The sequence below is a fragment of the Sander lucioperca genome, chromosome 5 (assembly GCF_008315115.2).
Source record: "Sander lucioperca isolate FBNREF2018 chromosome 5, SLUC_FBN_1.2, whole genome shotgun sequence".
In the NCBI taxonomy this organism is placed as follows: domain Eukaryota; kingdom Metazoa; phylum Chordata; class Actinopteri; order Perciformes; family Percidae; genus Sander; species Sander lucioperca.
Window position 1 is genome coordinate 1,718,116 of NC_050177.1, and position 20,442 is coordinate 1,738,557.

The following is a 20,442-nucleotide window of genomic DNA, read 5'->3' on the forward strand; positions in this document are numbered from 1 at the left end:
TATGTGTGTGTGTGTGTGTGTGTGTGTGTGTGTGTGTGTGTGTGTGTGTGTGTGTGTGTGGTATTGAACCACATAAATTGTCATTAATTTTATTGTTAAACCTCTTTAACACTGATTTTTATTCTTATTGTATAATGTCGACTGACATTTTCAGGAATACATACTGTAGTCATGGAAATTTGCCAAAAAGTAATGGAAAAGTATTGGTTAAAATGTGTATGAACCCGGTCAAGAGCCTGGGCGTTCATCTAACATGCGTTCGCGTACAATTTATTTCACCGGTTGCCCACTGCAAAGACATGCTTTGGCTCTCCGCTAGTAGCAGAGCAGAGCCGTGAATTAGAATCAATGAGCAGCCGTCTGACGTTTTTTTTTAGTCTTTTTATGCTTCTGCGTTAAATCTACGCTGCAGGTACGTACGTAGGTAAGTGGAGATACGGACCCTACGCCTTAGCCTGACGTGCACCTCTCAAAAAATAAATAAATACACATTGCGGTGACGCAGACCATAAAAACTGTGATTGGTCCCCTTGGCCGGTTGCATTTCCCCCTACTCATATTTGGGATGTCCTTCTCCATAAACAACATAATATCAAGGAGAGGGTTACATTTTCCTGCTACAGATTTCCCACCGTGGTCAGAAAGCACAGGGGAGACACTAGTGGTGTGTCTCAAATCGCGCACTTCTGTACTTAACGGTCGCCATCTTGGCTAGGTAGCGGAAGGGGCGGAGCTAACAAAAGTTGAAAAACTTTAGATAATGGCGGCTGAGTATGTGATAGAAAGACCAACGGAGCAATACAAATGTAAGTTCAGACGCGGCCTTACCTATGTTTCACCTGTTTCAATTGAAACAGGCCCACCCTCCAAGGGGGGCCCCAACAGACCAGCAAAATCCCATTCATTTGATACAAGATTGTGAAATGAAAGTTTCTGCTCCTATAAAAGCCACAAGGTATGAAATCAACCTTGTTATTTGCGATCTTCTGGAGAAATACTCCACTACCCACAATTCTAAGCAAAACACTGACGTCTCTGATTGGTCGAACTCACGGTTACCATGGTGACGTTTACCGCCCCCTGCGAACGGCTTAAGCGATTTGAAGTGTAATATCGGTAGTTTATGTGTGTACCTTTGCCTTTGTTGCCGTTAGGTTAAAATGTTATTTTGAGCAGGAAAAGAATTTTAAGAGGAAATGAAACGTACATATGCCAGTGGTGCTGAAAAACGAAAGATATCGGACAACAAAAGAAAAGCTTTATTCAGTCTACCAAAAGTGACATCTTTCTTTGGTCCAGCATCTGTAACCCTACCGGCGACAGCAGCGGCCAAACCCCCGTCACAAGATGCTAGCCAAAATACAGATTATCCATCTTCAACTCAAACTGCTGGCAATAATGATGACCAAACATTGTTAGTAGAACAAGAACATGACGATGACGTTCCTACCGCTGAGACAGGTAAGGGGGATGCCAGGGAGAAAGCCCCGTTTACAGAGACAGACCCGGGGTGCTGGCCAGAGCATATTGCTGATGACCAACGAATTGATATTGTTAGGAGTGGTCCCGTTCAGATAGAGGAGTTTAACTTCCCACAAAGCCAATCACACCGCCGTTTTACCAAGGAAAGATATTTTATGAAGATGAAAAATGGAGAAAAGATACGCAGGTCATGGTTAGTGTACTCAAAATCATCCGATTCAGCCTTCTGTTTCTGCTGTACCTTATTTGGCAAGCGGACGAGTAGTCTCACTCACAGAGGTTTCAGAATGTGGGAACGGCTCACTCTCACACTCCAGGATCATGAAAAATCGAATACACACTGTGCCAATATGGACAGCTGGCGCAAGCTGGAGAAGTGCGTAAAAACGCACAGTATCATTGACAATACCTATCAAGAAATGCAAATGTTGAAAAAAAGACAGTGGAACGACGTCATGAAAAGGTTAATTTACAAACGACAAAAACAGATGAGGAAAGGGTATTTTGCAACTGGCACACGTTTTCCTTCATTTTGTCATAAATTACTGTATGAAGAGTTAAAATTGTGAGTGACAAGTCCAGGGTTTAAAGGTTGTTCACTAACTCTCTCTCTCTCTGTTTGTCTGTTGCTATAGAAACGGAGAGGAGGAGAGGGACCCCAACGTCACCACTGTCAGCACTGTGACAAATCCTTCACATCATCTGCATATTTAAAGATTCATCAGAGAGTTCACACTGGAGAGAAGCCGTACAGCTGTGACCAATGTGGGGCAGCTTTCGCAGTACAGAGTTCCCTAAAAACACATCAACGCATTCACACTGGAGAGAAGCCGTACCGCTGTGACCAATGTGGGAAAACTTTTTCTCAGAGTGGTAGCCTTAAAAACCATCAGCGCATTCACACTGCCTCATGAACATGTTTCAGTGCCAAGCTGTGTCCTCCTGCATGTATGTTATTGTGATTACGACTACATGTTACGTTTTCTTTTCCTTTGAAGGGTTATCCTGTTATCCTGCTGATGCTGTGTGTTTTAATGATTACTTACTGAGAATAACTTTTTTTTTAAATTATTATTACTTTTCTGCTGCTCATTAGCATTTTTCAGGGGCTTCGGATGCTCAAACTCATGGCATATTGATATTTTCCTCATATTGTGCAGCTGTTACAGGGTACCCGCGGGGTCTTAAAAGCATTGAAAAAGTCTTACATTTGATAATCTCAAATTAAGGCCTTAAAAGCCTTGAATTTGGTATACAAAGTCTTGGATTTCGTTACAAAGGTCTTATATTTTTTTGCCTTTCCTAGGATTAAGTTCATACCGTAACAAAATTAACCGTTACTAATATAGGCTAATTAAAAACTGACCGGAGCCCGTCACTGGACACACCGGAGGACCGAGACACAAAGTAAACACGGTACCGGGGGGTTAGCGGTTAAACTGAGCAGAGGATGTGCGGAATGTGTCGGTGTGTGTCGAGCCTGGCTGGCCGCTCGGCGCCTTCAGACAAAACTCAAGCTAACGACAGGCTAACGACTTATTAGCTAGCCAACCACCAAGCGGTAAATCTACAAAGATTGGATCTATGAGCGCATTAATCTGCTCGATGTGCGTCTTATAACAAACAGAGCGAGCAGCCGCCGGACTCTAACATCTGTTGATCCGTACAGGACTTCACTGTGAGCGGACTGTTTAGAGACAAAGTGACCGGCAGGTAACGTTAAAGGTTATTTTACTAACTGCTACTGTAGCAGAGCTGCAAGTTACGACTAATTATTACGCTCCTTTCCTTTGAAGGGTTAGTCCTGTTAGAAGTGGGTTAAAGGCTGTTTCTCCTGATGCTGTGTGTTTTCAGTGTTAAACACTGCTGCAGGTATTCATGCACGACTGTTGTTGGTGATTTACAGGGGTGGAAGACTTACTCAGATCATGTAAAAGTAGAAAAGTACCAAAAGTAAAAGTGCTCATTATGCAGTGTAATATATTTTATTGGATTATATTATAATCCAATACATTTAATTAAATATGACTGATCATTTAAATAAAATGTTTTATTTAATTCAAGTAGCCACTTGTACATAATTATTTTCTAGGATTAAAAATGTATACCGATTTGATATTTTCCCCTCATACTTCTGTCGGAATGGGGGCGAAGTTGGCATTGAATTTCATTTGAAATGGTATTAAAAAGGTCTTAAAAAGCCTTGAATTTAAGTTGGAGGATCCTGGGGGTACCCTGTGTTAACAATGTTATCTTATTTGTAGGGGTTTAACCGTTCACAAAATTCTCGGTTCGGTTCGATACAAGACAGTGGTGTCACGTTTCGGTACGTTTACAGCATAAAGAAAGAAATGCCAAAGAAATTTACTTGATTTATACAAATTTTTTACTTAATAAAACTAACATCATAAAATATGGTCTTTTTTACTTTCAACAATGACAAAGAGAGCAAAAGAGCAAAACTTTACCCATCTTCTGGGGTGTTTTCTTAGCTGCATATAAAACAAAAACAGCTCCTTATAAAAAATATACACATTTAGGGCTGGGCCCTATTTTTTCACAAAAAAATCTGATTTAAATCAATTTTTTTCCCCCCTACTTAAAATTATTATTTTTTTTTTTTTTTACTTTTTTGGGGCCTAAAGCCTTTATTTGACAGGACAGCTGAAGACATGAAAGTGGAGAGAGAGGGGGAATGACATGCAGCAAAGGGCCGAGGTCGGAGTCGAACCCTGCACCGCTGCGTCAAGGACTAGACCTCTATCTATCTATCTATCTATCTATCTATCTATCTATCTATATATATATATATATATATATATATATATATATATATATATATATATGTGTGTGTATATGTGTGTGTGTGTGTGTGTATATATATATATATATATATATATATGCGTGCCCACTCTACCAACTGAGCTATCTCGGCGCACAAGATTACAAGTTTTAACTTTATTTTGTTTTGACACACACACGCACAGGGCATTGTATACCATTATGATTATTCAGGTTCAGGTTACAGGAGGAGTTACAGGAGCTCTGTGCTACAAAGAGGCAATTGCTAGTTGTTTACAGTTTTTCTCGAAAAAAAATGGTTTTTCTAGAAAAACCCTCTGTAGAAATAGATATAGTTTTGTAAGTGATACAGAAAAAGTGATTTAGGCCACTACAATAAATCACTACTTAGAGTAATCAACATTGAATGTGTCTGGATATATGCCAACCTGTACATACTGGAATCTTTGCTCTTGACTCTGTCTGAGTTGCGATCAAAGGGCACTCTGTATAGCTGTTTCATGCGCAGTCTGTTGCGCTTGAGGACACGATCAACAGTAGAGAGGCTGACACTGTTGATACCCTCAAAATTGACATGGTCCTCAATGATCTTCTGCTGAATTTCACTTAGTTTAATGGCATTGTTCTCACGGACCATATCAACAATTAGGGTCTCTTGGTGTGGGGAGAACATACCTGTCCTCCCACCCCCATGTGGCAGTCTTTCAATTCTACAAAAAGAGAACATGGAGTTACAAAAAATATACATGGAATACTAGGCCTACAAACAGTTAGACCAACCCTCCATTACAATACTACATACTATATACATATATACATACATACATACTATATAGTATGTCATACAGTAATTGCTGTCAACATTTACATACTGTACTATAATGTCAAAAAAGGTAAATTACCTGTTCTCTTCTCTAAATCTTCGGATTATGGTGGACACAGTGAATCTACTGATGTTTGGTTGTACCCTTTGTCCAGCCTCCCTCATGCTCATACCATGGACAAGAACATGGTCAATCACAGTAGGTCTGATTTCATCAAATATTACTGTCCTTTGTCTTTGCTGACCACCTCGACCTCCTCTCACACGAACTCTTCCTCTCAGATTTCTATCCATTGTAGGGCCTCACAAACCAGTGCTCTCTGAACTGGCTTATATGTTCCCTCACATCATTAGCCACAAGTGTGATCAATTTTGAGTTGTTGTGTTCAAGTGGTGACACCTGTGCTTTAATTGTGTTTGACTTTTGTCACCTGTGCTCACCATTATGCAGCACGGGTGCATCACCAGGGCATGAAATTGGCACCCGCCCACCCGCCAAATGCGGGTAACTTTTGTGAATGGCGGGTGAAACTATCAATCTACCTGCCACATTGGCGGGTAGCCAATGAGAATTGAGTGATTCAGACTCGTAACTATCGGTAAGCAGGGTACACGGTTGCCTACGGGCCTGGTCCAATCAGGGGCCCGCATCACTGGAAGACATTGATTGACAGCCGGGGCCCCCTATCGCATTTTCATTACTCACACAATCCCAGCAGTCCCATGTGCAGCCACTGACCAAGCGGGAGTGAGAACGGGTCAAATTCATTTCCTAGTTTCTGATATGAAGACGAGACGTGTGTGTGACTCGAACATCTCACATTTACCAACAAAACATACAGCGAAAGACCGTGCAAAACATTTCAGACCGTCCTGCCAACCTGTATACATTTTAACATCAATGTACGCTGTAACGATTTTTCACTCTAAAGTCAGCGCTGCTGTTTCAAATTGTCGGCTCTCTGCAGCGGGCGGGGCTGCTCCGTTTCCCCCGCGACTGACGCGCACACACAATCACACACAAACACACACACAGACACACACACAAACACACGCACACATACTGGTTTTTGTTAATTAGGAGGTCTATTTTTTCAAACCAGTTTTTTGCAACATTAAACAGTCACCCCTTTCCACTTGTGCTAGAAAGATGTAGTAAATCTTAAAAAATCCTATTTGAGCTATACAACACAAATCTCACTTCAAAAGTTGAATAAACACATCAGAACTCAAAATACAAGAACCTGACACCATGCTGCATTAAGAGGACAAACGATAATGAGGTACTTAGCTCCACCCATGACACAAACAGTAATTACCAGGGCCAACTTTATTTGTCAGGACTATGGCCATACACATACACAAACATGTAAGCTCTGTGTATTAAAGGGTCAAACATGGATAAATGGAACCTTAAACAGACACAAGTGGACTGTGTGATACAGTGCCTTCACTTAAGTATTAGAGCAACAGAATCCATACCATTTGTGAACAGAAATGAAAATTAATGAATGGCAAAATGAAATTATGCACGTCGACGTGTCTGGCTTGAGAAAATAGAGTAAAACTAACGTGTCTTCTTAAGAACTCGAGGGACAAACACCTATCTTTGTCCTTAGAGTTTGATATAGAGCGTTCTATGAATGGAATGAAGCATTTTAAATACCGCTCGATCACGTGAATTTGATCGTGGGAAGCCGAAATCGTGATTAAAATTTGATTCATTGTGCAGCCCTAGTTACATTTTAAAGTGCAGTTTTCTACTGATATGTTCTTTCAACTAACACTATTGCGATACGTTGCAGTCTTTCACAATGTGTATATTGTGCCAGTTGATATTGCGAGGACGATAAAAAAAAATATATATTGCGCAGCCCTAGTTTTGAATATTGTTTGGTCCTGATGAGTTGCTGTAATTTGAGGACATTGTCTACATGTAGTGAAACTGTTGCAAAGCCATCGCCCTCCCCAACCACCCCATACCTGTTACGTTTATTAGCTGTGAACACAGAAGGGTCTACTCTCCTTGATATAAATGCTGTAGACAAACACCTCTCAGTATATAGGCGAATGCAATACCACAAGTTACAGCGTCTAAAATGAACATACAGTTGAATCAACACCTCTGTAACACTGAACATTATATCCTTCATGAAGGTAGGATTAAATACAGGGCTGTTGTTTCAGGCCGTATTAGTTTCCACTAGTTGTTGGTCTGATTTATAAAGCTGTTTTAGTGTATGTGTCAAATAAACAATGCAGAAGAGCATTTGTGTGTATTTTTTTCTCTCCAAAACTTTATTCAACAAGTGTAACACATGAAGTGCAAACTTACACAATACAAGTATTGTAAACAAGTATTTATGTTGCTGCTTCATCTTGAACCTGAAGGTTACAGTGGGATTAGTCTGGCGCTGTGGAGGTCTGGCTCATAGACCGGCTACAACACAGATACATTCTAGGATAGGACAAAAAAACCAAACACTCTGCGTTGTTTGGTTTTTTATCTATTGATTCATCGCTATCTCGCGATGTTTCAGTGCCGTTCACGTCCAGATCGCGATAAGATGAGCGATGGCAACAGAAAACAAACCTGGGGACGAATTTGACACAGTTTTCGGTCAAAATGACTCCTTAGAGCTGTCTCTGCACCACGATTATGAGACTGCAGATTCCAGAGAAACTAGAAAAAAGACAAAGAAATCATCAATGAAAACAAACTACTTTTAAATAAACCTTTTTTTAAAAAAGAATTTATTCAAAATTCAATACTACTTAATATCATTCTCATGAGTTCAAACGTCTACAGTGAAGTCACTGGAGATCAAAATTACCTCTGGTATGACTGCAAGGGAACTGCATTCGTCCACATCAGCAGCCTGACACGGCATCTCTTTGGAAGTCTAAAACAAACGATCACTCAATGAGAGTTTGTTTCTAATGCACAAAACTAACAGACCTGCTAATATCTGAACCTCACATGTCGAGTATTACACAGGACCTGTGTGTCTCAATTAGGGCTGAAACGATTCCTCGAATAATTCCATTACAAAAAATCCTCGATGCAAAATTCTTTGCCTCGAAGCTTCGTTAAATCAACGTAATTAAGGTTGTACGGCTCACTGCGTTTCCGCACGGAGGATTATTACTAGCGCACAACACGTTGACGCTTCTGTGGACACGAGACGTTTATATACTGTCTATGTACAAGACTGACGGCCCAGATTACAACTGAAGGAAGACAAAAATAGCGAGGGTCTAAGAGAAGAGACAGGCGAGAGAAAACGACAGAAAGTTTGGGATCATTTTAAGCTGCAAACATGCTGCTACATCATCTTTGTAGAAAACATTCAGTGTACTCATCCATTCCACGGAGCGAACCTGAGACAAGGTAATAAACGTCTGCTGCTCTCGTCCACCGCACTGTTTCACACAACTAGCCTACAGCATGCTACTCTGCTAATAGCCATGTTTTACCAACAAGCTAAAACGAGAGCTGTTGGTTTGTAGTTTAACTGTTTATTAGTTTGCTACTAATCCTTGGAAACTTAGCTGCTGCCAGAGACAAACCGGCTCAGCATGGCCACTTAATATGTGAACGCCATCTCTTTGGAAGTCTAAAACAAAGGGACGATCACTCAATGAGAGTTTGTTTCTAATGCACAAAATTAACAGACCTGCTAATGTCTGAACCTCACATGTCGAGTATTACACAGGACCTGTGTGTCTCAATTAGGGCTGAAACGATTCCTCGAATAATTCCATTACAAAAAATCCTCGAAGCAAAATTCTTTGCCTCGAAGCTTCGTTAAATCAACGTAATTAAGGTTGTACGGCTCACTGCGTTTCCGCACGGAGGATTATTACTAGCGCACAACACGTTGACGCTTCTGTGGACACGAGACGTTTATATACTGTCTATGTACAAGACTGACGGCCCAGATTACAACTGAAGGAAGACAAAAATAGCGAGGGTCTAAGAGAAGAGACAGGCGAGAGAAAACGACAGAAAGTTTGGGATCATTTTAAGCTGCAAACATGCTGCTACATCATCTTTGTAGAAAACATTCAGTGTACTCATCCATTCCACGGAGCGAACCTGAGACAAGGTAATAAACGTCTGCTGCTCTCGTCCACCGCACTGTTTCACACAACTAGCCTACAGCATGCTACTCTGCTAATAGCCATGTTTTACCAACAAGCTAAAACGAGAGCTGTTGGTTTGTAGTTTAACTGTTTATTAGTTTGCTACTAATCCTTGGAAACTTAGCTGCTGCCAGAGACAAACCCCCCCCCCCCAGCATGGCCACTTAATATGTGAACGGCATCTCTTTGGAAGTCTAAAACAAAGGGACGATCACTCAATGAGAGTTTGTTTCTAATGCACAAAACTAACAGACTTGCTAATGTCTGAACCTTACATGGTGAGGATTACACAGGACCTGTGTGTCTCAATACTACTTAATATCATTCTCATGAGTTCAAACGTCTACAGTGAAGTCACTGGAGATCAAAATTACCTCTGGTATGATGACTGCAAAGGAACTGCATTCGTCCACATCAGCAGCCTGACACAGCATCTCTTTGGAAGTCTGAAACAAAGGGACGATCACTCAATGAGAGTTTGTTTCTAATGCACAAAACTAACAGACCTGCTAATGTCTGAACCTCACATGGCGAGTATTACACAGGACCTGTGTGTCTCAATTAGGGCTGAAACGATTCCTTAAATAATTCCATTACAAAAAATCCTCGATGCAAAATTCTTTGCCTCGAAGCTTCGTTAAATCAACGTAATTAAGGTTGTACGGCTCACTGCGTTTCCGCACGGAGGATTATTACTAGCGCACCACACGTTGACGCTTCTGTGGACACGAGACGTTTATATACTGTCTATGCACAAGACTGACGGCCCAGATTACAATTGAAGGAAGACAAAAATAGCGAGGGTCTAAGAGAAGAGACAGGCGAGAGAAAACGACAGAAAGTTTGGGATCATTTTAAGCTGCAAACATGCTGCTACATCATCTTTGTAGAAAACATTCAGTGTACTCATCCATTCCACGGAGCGAACCTGAGACAAGGTAATAAACGTCTGCTGCTCTTGTCCACCGCGCTGTTTCACACAACTAGCCTACAGCATGCTACTCTGCTAATAGCCATGTTTTACCAACAAGCTAAAACGAGAGCTGTTGGTTTGTAGTCTCACTGTTTATTAGTTTGCTACTAATCTTTGGAAACTTAGCTGCTGCCAGAGACAAACCGGCCCCAGCATGGCCACTTAATATGTGAACGGCATCTCTTTGGAAGTCTAAAACAAAGGGACGATCACTCAATGAGAGTTTGTTTGTAATGCACAAAACTAACAGACCTGCTAATGTCTGAACCTTACATGGTGAGGATTACACAGGACCTGTGTGTCTCAATACTACTTAATATCATTCTCATGAGTTCAAACGTCTACAGTGAAGTCACTGGAGATCAAAATTACCTCTGGTATGACTGCAAAGGAACTGCATTCGTCCACATCAGCAGCCTGACACGGCATCTCTTTGGAAGTCTAAAACAAAGGGACGATCACTCAATGAGTTTGTTTCTAACGCACAAAATTAACAGACCTGCTAATGTCTGAACCTCACATGTCGAGTATTACACAGGACCTGTGTGTCTCAATTAGGGCTGAAACGATTCCTCGAATAATTCCATTACAAAAAATCCTCGAAGCAAAATTCTTTGCCTCGAAGCTTCGTTAAATCAACGTAATTAAGGTTGTACGGCTCACTGCGTTTCCGCACGGAGGATTATTACTAGCGCACAACACGTTGACGCTTCTGTGGACACGAGACGTTTATATACTGTCTATGTACGAGACTGACGGCCCAGATTACAACTGAAGGAAGACAAAAATAGCGAGGGTCTAAGAGAAGAGACAGGCGAGAGAAAACGACAGAAAGTTTGGGATCATTTTAAGCTGCAAACATGCTGCTACATCATCTTTGTAGAAAACATTCAGTGTACTCATCCATTCCACGGAGCGAACCTGAGACAAGGTAATAAACGTCTGCTGCTCTCGTCCACCGCGCTGTTTCACACAACTAGCCTACAGCCATCTACTTGGCTAATAGCCATGTTTTACCAACAAGCTAAAACGAGAGCTGTTGGTCTGTAGTTTAACGGTTTATTAGTTTGCTACTAATCTTTGGAAACTTAGCTGCTGCCAGAGACAAACCGGCCAGCATGGCCACTTAATATGCACGTGAATTACGTCATCATGCCGGTGATGTCTGCATTCTTCATTCTTTCTCCTCACTGTAGCCTTCTGAAAATGTGTCCCCGAGAACATTGTAGCTGAATAGCCCTGCTGTAAGCATTGTACCGTCACATTTACCTTCTGGTTAGTGAACAGCTCTTTACATATCCAGTGCAAAGAGCCAGAGGCAAGAAGGGGAAGGGGGTGAAAAATATTAACATTTGGGCCACCAAAAATGTACTTTTCTTTTAAGGGTCTTGGAATTTGGCAAAACAAAATGTTGCTTTTTCTAAAAAAAGGATATACAAAAGTATATATACAAAAGACAGGTTTCCTTTTTTTTCTTGTGAACAGCAATAATACGTATTTACTACAGCTGTTTACTAAGTATTTCTTACTAAGTATTTCTTATCCGATTACTCGATTAATCAATGGAATAATCGGTAGAATACTCTATTACTAAAATAATCGATACCTGCAGCCCTAGTCTCAATACTACTTAATATCATTCTCATGAGTTCAAACGTCTACAGTGAAGTCACTGGAGATCAAAATTACCTCTGGTATGACTGCAAAGGAACTGCATTCATCCACATCAGCAGCCTGACACGGCATCTCTTTGGAAGTCTAAAACAAAGGGACGATCACTCAATGAGTTTGTTTCTAATGCACAAAACTAACAGACCTGCTAATGTCTGAACCTTACATGGTGAGGATTACACAGGACCTGTGTGTCTCAATTAGGGCTGAAACGATTCCTCGAATAATTCCATTACAAAAAATCCTCGATGCAAAATTCTTTGCCTCGAGGCTTCGTTAAATCAACGTAATTAAGGTTGTACGGCTCACTGCGTTTCCGCACGGAGGATTATTACTAGCGCACAACACGTTGACGCTTCTGTGGACACGAGACGTTTATATACTGTCTATACACAAGACTGACGGCCCAGATTACAATTGAAGGAAGACAAAAATAGCGAGGGTCTAAGAGAAGAGACAGGCGAGAGAAAACGACAGAAAGTTTGGGATCATTTTAAGCTGCAAACATGCTGCTACATCATCTTTGTAGAAAACATTCAGTGTACTCATCCATTCCACGGAGCGAACCTGAGACAAGGTAATAAACGTCTGCTGCTCTCGTCCACCGCGCTGTTTCACACAACTAGCCTACAGCATGCTACTCTGCTAATAGCCATGTTTTACCAACAAGCTAAAACGAGAGCTGTTGGTTTGTAGTCTCACTGTTTATTAGTTTGCTACTAATCTTTGGAAACTTAGCTGCTGCCAGAGACAAACCGGCTCCCCATCATGGCCACTTAATATGTGAACGCCATCTCTTTGGAAGTCTAAAACAAAGGGACGATCACTCAATGAGAGTTTGTTTCTAATGGACAAAACTAACAGACCTGCTAATATCTGAACCTCACATGGCGAGTATTACACAGGACCTGTGTGTCTCAATACTACTTAATATCATTCTCATGAGTTCAAACGTCTACAGTGAAGTCACTGGAGATCAAAATTACCTCTGGTATGATGACTGCAAAGGAACTGCATTCGTCCACATCAGCAGCCTGACACAGCATCTCTTTGGAAGTCTGAAACAAAGGGACGATCACTCAATGAGAGTTTGTTTCTAATGGACAAAACTAACAGACCTGCTAATATCTGAACCTCACATGGCGAGTATTACACAGGAAAAAACAGAAAGGCAATACATACACATGCTTGTGTTGGTGAGGATTACTCTGCACATTGTGAATGTGAGAACACAAACACGAACGAACGTACGAGTTTAGCTTGCCGTCCATCTACAGCATAGCTCTTCTGCCGTCCGTCATGGCGTTCATATTTCGCGCAAGTGGAGTATGACGTCACGTGCAAAGGGTCAATATTTATGCTAGCACTAAGAACGGCACAAAACAACAAATAAAACATCCATACAAAGTGTATGTGTAGTGTACCTTTGATGCTTGATAGAGTTGATTTTTTCAAAGATTTGATGCCTCAAAGTCCTTCTAATGCATGTGCAGCGGACTAGCATGGTGCCTTTAAACTCTGCTACACTGACGAGCATGCTTGCTAATAACAACGAGCTAAGCTGTCGCAAATCGGATGCTTCGGTGTATCCGAACGTCATCAAGTAGCCTATGCCCGAACCACCTCAACTATACCATTTTGCTTAATTACATGACAATATTTATATAAATTCTATGTGTAAGGGGTTTTGTATGGGTCTTACCGTATCCTCCACTCCGGCAGCAGGATGAAGCGTGTTCAACTAACTCTTCTTCTTCTTCTTCATCTTCTTCTTCTATTTGTTCTATTTCTTCTTCTTCTTCTTTTGTTTCCGGCAGATGCATCTATGGCGTATTAACTAACTGTCGGTACACGATCTGTTCTGCCTGCACGATCCGTTCTGCACATGCGCAAAATGTTCGCGCATGTGCGGTTGTACGAGGATTTACGACACTGCACAATCTGTTCCACGCTTCCGCTCGACAGCCAAGCTAACGTTAGTTTAGCTAACAGCTAATTCGGCTAACTGCTGGCTGAGACAGCATGTAATAACTTTAAAAGACCCTCAAAATAAAACTTGAAAATAAACGTTGACATATATAACAAACACCTAACATATATAACAGCTGTTACGTCAGTTCTACTTTACTTGTGCTCATTTAAAATACAATCACTCAATACTTGTCTTTATTGTTATTACTGTGAAGTCTTAATTTAGCTGTAGCCTGCTTTTCCCATTACGTTTGAGTTAACGTTATTTTAGACTGAATCTAGCTGTCAGCTAGCGGTTAGCCGAATTAGCTGTTAGCTAAACTAACGTTAGCTTCCCGGTGGAGGCTAGCCATAGGCTAGCGTGGAACAGATCGTGCAGGTCGTATGGATACGTAAAACAGTATTATCTTGCGCATGTGCAGAACGGATCGTGCAGGCAGAACGGATCATGTACCGACACTAACACTTCACGGCTCACACCTGAATTTATAGGACTGTACCAAGTTGATGAAAGAGGACGGGGTACGAGAAAAGGACGAGAATTCCTTTTTTTTGCCTAAAGAGCAAATTGATTTATTCAAGAACAAGAAAAAAATGCGTTTGAGTGATATTTTGTTACTTTCATTCAACCTTTCAAAATGAATAGTTTATCATACATTTTGCTTTTATTAGAGGCAACAGTCAAATGATATCTCCCACCAGCAATCTTTAATCTGTATCCATCACTCTCCAAAGGCAGACTCGAGTGCTTATATATGAAGTAAAATAAAGTTATATTAGGGAAAATCAGAAAGAATTTAAACACCTTTTATGACAAGATCCTTTCTAAAAATATGATATACACTGTACATGAAATAAATATATTAATATAATCATTTAAGACCTTGCCCAGATTTCGCCCTGATGCAGCTACATATATCTGAGCTCACAAACCCTGGTTTGTGTGTTACCCTATTTTACACAAATGCCTAAAACTGGACAAACATTTTAATTTATTTAATTAACTTGATTTGTTATGCATTTCAACATAATTATGGTGGTGGCTGAATGATGATACCGATAAACAAAAATTGAAATCCCACAGACAGAAATGTATCCCTGCTAATTCATCTCTGCTGAAGTTGTTCATCTGCATTGCTTCTAAAATACAAAGATGGGAATGAAAGCAAGGCCATGGCCACCTCCCCTTAGACCAAACCCCAGTCCAGCTGGAGCCACTGCACTGGAACAGGTAACACATTTAAACCCATTCCCCTAATCAAAACACAGTCGCCAGTATCATTATTCTGAGAAAAAAGCAACACTGAAATCACAAAGAATGAATGTTAGGCCCACAGCATCCCACAAGATGTTTACAGGTACCTGTACATCACTACCAACCAATGACACATAGCTGTCAGACACAAAAGAAAGAAAATCAGGCTCCTCCAAATTGCAATCCATCTCAGGCCCAACCTGCTCACAAGGATAGGTATGCATCACAGGGTGTAACACAGGGTGAAACAACACATGAACTTGAAAGATTATTTCTCCTAACAGAAGCAGTAAATGCTATAGACTTAGCATGCACGCTTTTGCCACTGAACTTAACAGGGCATTCACAGTTCCAATGACTCCTACCTTTACATTAGTGACAGATCTTACTGGGATCAACTGCACTGGCTGTGCACAGACCACTCTGGCTTACCATGAAGTGGACTGGCTCCTTCACCCCACTGTTCACCTGCTGGATGAAACCCACTACGTTCGCCTCCATTTCTCCACAAGCCTTACACTCATGGTCACCACAGTGGATCAACATGTACTAATCTGCTCAAGTAGAAGCCTCCACTGCTGTTTTAACTTTATGTGCATTTTTAAGTTTTTAAGCTGCTCTAGAACAATCAGATTATACTATACAATGCATCATATGTACCAGCGTCCAGTGAAATACACCAGTGGTTAAAATGAGTAAGACGAGTTGTGAGGCAGCAGTGGCGCGCAAACAGGTACTGACTGTCACCTACTTAGCTAAGGAGGCTGTCCCTAATGTGGCCCAGGCCCTATGGGTGTTTACTCTACTGTAAGAATGCGGATACATATGGCTCAGACTGGCTTTCAAATGTGGTTTGAGTGATCGAATCACTATGCGCATTCAAGACACATTAAGTGTGTCCACACCTGTATTTAAAGCTGTCCACTTGTGATCCAGTCACAAAAAAATAATGTTAACACCAGGTCCAAACAGAGGCTTTGTGTTTCAATTCTCATGATGAGCTTACTAGCTTAAAGCCTGGTTTATACTTCTGCTTCATGTCAATGCGTAGGTTCCGCCATAGCCTCGACGCTGTCATGAACCGTTCGGACTTCTGTGTCTCTCCGTCTCATGTTTGGTCGTGGTGCGATTCACCCCCACGGTGGCAGGGGACTGCATTTACAAATGGCGTGGCTCGCCGTGCGAAACAGCGGAAATATGATCCTATCAGGTAAACCAATCACAGTGCTTCGCCTCGACGCGTAGTTACAACGGCGTAAGTGAAGACTGACGCCTATGGCGTGGAGTACGGCGTCGATTTTACGCAGAAGTGTAAACCAGGCTTTAACCTGTAACTTGAGCTTTAGCCTTTAGCTTTAGCTGTAAAATCCCCTTGATGGAGGTTAAAAAGGTTAGATTTAGGCATATAATTTATTGGTTAAGGTCAGACAAAAGGTTGGGATTAGGCACCCAACTAACCTTTATAAAATCTCCAGTTTTTTAGCATAGAGAGTAATCACATTGCCGACTCATCCCGTGTAAATAGCCACATGTGAATTAGAAGGACAGTGTAAGAATTATCAGGACCTTCCTGCAGACAACCAATCAGAGGCTCAGAATAATACACACTGTGTGAATATTCATGAGGTCCTGCTATTACACAACTGGCCATAGGGGGCGCTGTGGTGATACACAGATTATACACAAAATCAGATGTATGTGTATTAAATGGTCATCTGTTTTTTTTTTAATTTTTAGGGTCAATGGACCAATAGAAACACTTCTACATCTTTAGAATTTTTTCAAAATTAGCAGGACACTGCTCCTGTCCTGTTAATACAAAATGTCCTTCTAGTGTGGTGTGTATTCTGACCAATTGTCCTGCTAATACACATGTACCAACACACACACACACACACACACACAAACGCACACGGTGGATGCAGGAAAAAACGCAGATGAGACTACAGGATGACCTAAATTGAGGACAGCTACGTTATTGTAAGTGCAATGATAAGTTAAAGTCCAATAAGTACTTTATTAAACCGTATGAATGTGTGTCCCAGGCCAGGATAGGAAATTAACTAACAATGTAAAGATCAACAAGCCACTGACAATGACAGATATGTTCATATTTGATTCATCCAATAAATTATTATTTTGTGTCTTAAATCCACCAGCCTTTTTCATATTTTACCAACATTTGCAGCATCCTGAGCCTTTTTGGTAAGGTTCCTAGAAAATCTCAGCCCAGAGTAATGAATTAATAGTAATAAGTATTATTCTCCCCAAAACAAGTTTCCTTTTTATTTATTTTTTTATTTTTAAGAACTATACAAAAAACATTCATGTGTTATGGTGCGCATTCACCAGTGTTTTGTTGTTGTGGTGCGCGTAGGCCACTCCTGATTTTGTCAGTCATCTCATCTCTTATATGCAGTGGCATAACGAGCCAACACCGGGCCCCTATGCAGGATTATCAAGGCGGGCCCCCTACTACAGCACGTGATGACGGCGCAATGTTCACGAGTAGGCTACCATCAATAGGACAGGATAGGATCATAGAGACACAGCAATTCCTGTTTTTCACCTTTATGACGCAAAAAAAAAAGTGGCTGGTAAAAATCCACCTGCCACAGTGGCTGGTGGTCAAAAAAGTTAACTTCATGCCCTGCACGTAATGTGTTAAAATGATGTGCCGGTGTTGTGTCGAAGTCTGTTTTTTTCTGGCAGCACGCCAGAAAGATGTTTGCATTTGGCCTTCAAACCCGAACCAGAACAATCTGGTTGATGTTCATTGTCACAGGTAGTCGACAACTTATCACCTGACTTCCCCTGCTTCATGTTGATGCCATCACTGTGAGTCTCGCCTTTGCTTTCGGAGTTCGTTTTGGATCCATGGGTGCTAATTATACCATTTAACTCATCACCTGAGTGTTCGTGTTCATGTTCGATGTCATTACTTTGGGGATTGCCTTTGTTTTTGGAGATCTTTTTGGATCTATGGGTGATCATTTTACCATTTATCTCATCACCTGACTGTTCATGTTCAATGTCATTACTTTGGGGATCGCCGTTGTTTTTGGAGATCTTTTTGGAGCTATGGGTGATGATTTTAACATTTAGCTCATCAACGGACTCCCACTGCTTCAAGTCATTGCCATTACTTTGGGAAGTGTCTTTGCTTTTGGAGTTCTTTTTAAATCCATGCTTTAAGATACTCTTACATGTCTTCCAAGCTAAAGTCTTTTTCTGTTTGATTTCTCCATAACAGACCTCTGCCTGCCTGGGAAGGTCTTTTACCCTTTCTCTACCCTTCTGTTCGAAGGCTTTGATTTTTGCTTTTACGTTTCCCTGGAGTAGGTTGTCATTCATCAGGAGTCCATCATTTTCTTGGGGTTCCATGTTTGCTTCCATGATTTTGGCCTCTAGGTCATTGTTGATTTTTTTGGAGTATGGCCTTTTCTTCATAGATGTCTTTGTTGCCTCCAGTTGCTTAATGTTTGCCTGTAGGGTGTTGTTGTCTCTTTGGAGCATGTCCCTGTCTTCCTGGATGTCTTTGATTGTTGCCTCCAGTTCCTTAATGTTTGCCTGTAGGGTATTGTTGTCTCCTTGGAGCATGTCCCTGTCTTCCTGGATGTCTTTATTTGTTGCCCCAAGTTTCTTGATTTTTGACTGTTGGGCCTTGTTGGTGCTCTGGAGTATGTCTTCCTGGAGTTTCTCGATTGTTGCCTGGAGATACCCGTTTTGGGACCGGAGGAGATGGCATTCATGCACCGAGTTCTTGCAGTTTAACTCCATATCATAGAGTTGTACCTTGAGATCCTCGTTTTCTACTGTAAGCTGCTTATTATCACACAGAAGGTGGCCGAGTTCCACCTCAAGGTTGATGTGGTCCATGACCTCGCTTCCTACCAGGAGAGCGTCCTTGTTTTCTGGCTGGTCTTTGTTTTTTTCCTGGAGATAGCTGTATTCAAACCTGAGGTAACCCAGTGCTCGCTGAAGATTACCATAGTTTACATTCATGTCGTCGTTTTCTAACCGGAGGAGAGCATTCTTGTTTCGTTCATCCTCAATTGTTTTCTTCAAGCTTTCATTCTCATCTCGGAGGGATTGACTGCTTTCCATGACATCGTTTTTCACCTGGGAGTGCCCTTTTACACCCTCTGTCTGTGCCTGGATGACAGCGTTGTTCTTACGCTCATCCTCAATTATTTTCTTTAAGCGTTCATTCTCTTCTCGGAGAGCTTTCATGGGACCATTTATCACCTGGACATGCTCTTTCACGACCTCTTTTTCTGCCAGGACAGCATTCCTGTTACTTTCATCCTTACTTTCATTAATTATTTTCGTCATTTTTTCGATCTCTTCTCGGAGAGCTTGACTGCTTTCAATAACGAGTTTTGCATTGTTGTTTTTGATGTCTTCCTCCATTATGTTTTTCAACTGCAAGTTCTCTTTGAGATCCTGTTTTTCTACCTGGAGGAGAGCATTCTTCTTAAGTTCATCCTGGAGGAGAGCATTCTTGTTTTGTTCTTCCTCAATGGTTCTCTTTAGGGTTTCAATCTCTAGTTTTAGAACTTGATGGCTCCTCCAAACCAACGAATCTTTGTCATTGGTGATGTGTAATTGAGAGCTATTCTTCAAGAGTTGCTCACTGCTGTTTTTATAAAACAGTTTGTCGCTATCGAGCTTCTGAAATTCTGCCTTGATTTTCCCAATGTGTGTTTCTAAGATATCCATTATCTTTAGTTTTGTAAGTGAAAACTATTGTTGTTGCAGACAGATGTAGCTACTAAACAGTGAGTGTGTGCCGTGAGTTCTGGTGATAACTTTGAACTGATTCTTGAAGTGATAGGACGAATGATGGGACAAACAATTCGTTAACAAATCTGAAATTGAATGAGAAATACTCCTCTGCTCTGTGTCTGTGGAAGAAATGATGTTACATGGAATCTTAGATCAAAGCACAAATGTTTCATCAGAAAATGATGTCACATGGAATCTTAGATAAAGGGAAGATCTTAAATAAAGAGTGTTCCAACAGGAAGTGATGTCACACTTTGACTGTTTGCTAAGCTCCGCCCCCATAGTTACTGTTGCTATGCCTGTCAGTAAGAGATGGAACTTTCAAATAAATTTCAAATAAAAATATGACTTTGTTTTTTAAATCAATGTTAGTCCCACACAGTGTAGGAATAACGATCCAAGCATATTTACACGGAAAATATTTTTCTTTTGTAGCAAAAAGTAACTTTTCACAAATAAGTCGTGTTTTTTAATTAGTCAACCGGTCTAGTGGTCCAGGTGGGGAAAAAAACTGGGAAATCATGTCGTTTT

The 20,442-nt window shown here is 41.1% G+C and overlaps 1 protein-coding gene across 1 annotated transcript; it reads right to left on the reverse strand.

Moving 5' to 3' along the window:
- Positions 1-17,787: 17,787 nt before the first annotated feature.
- LOC116057087 (synaptonemal complex protein 1-like) lies at positions 17,788-19,845 on the reverse strand. The gene has a single exon (XM_031309488.1). It carries the CDS (start codon positions 19,843-19,845, stop codon positions 17,788-17,790), a length of 2,058 nt encoding a protein of 685 aa, XP_031165348.1.
- Positions 19,846-20,442: the final 597 nt, after the last annotated feature.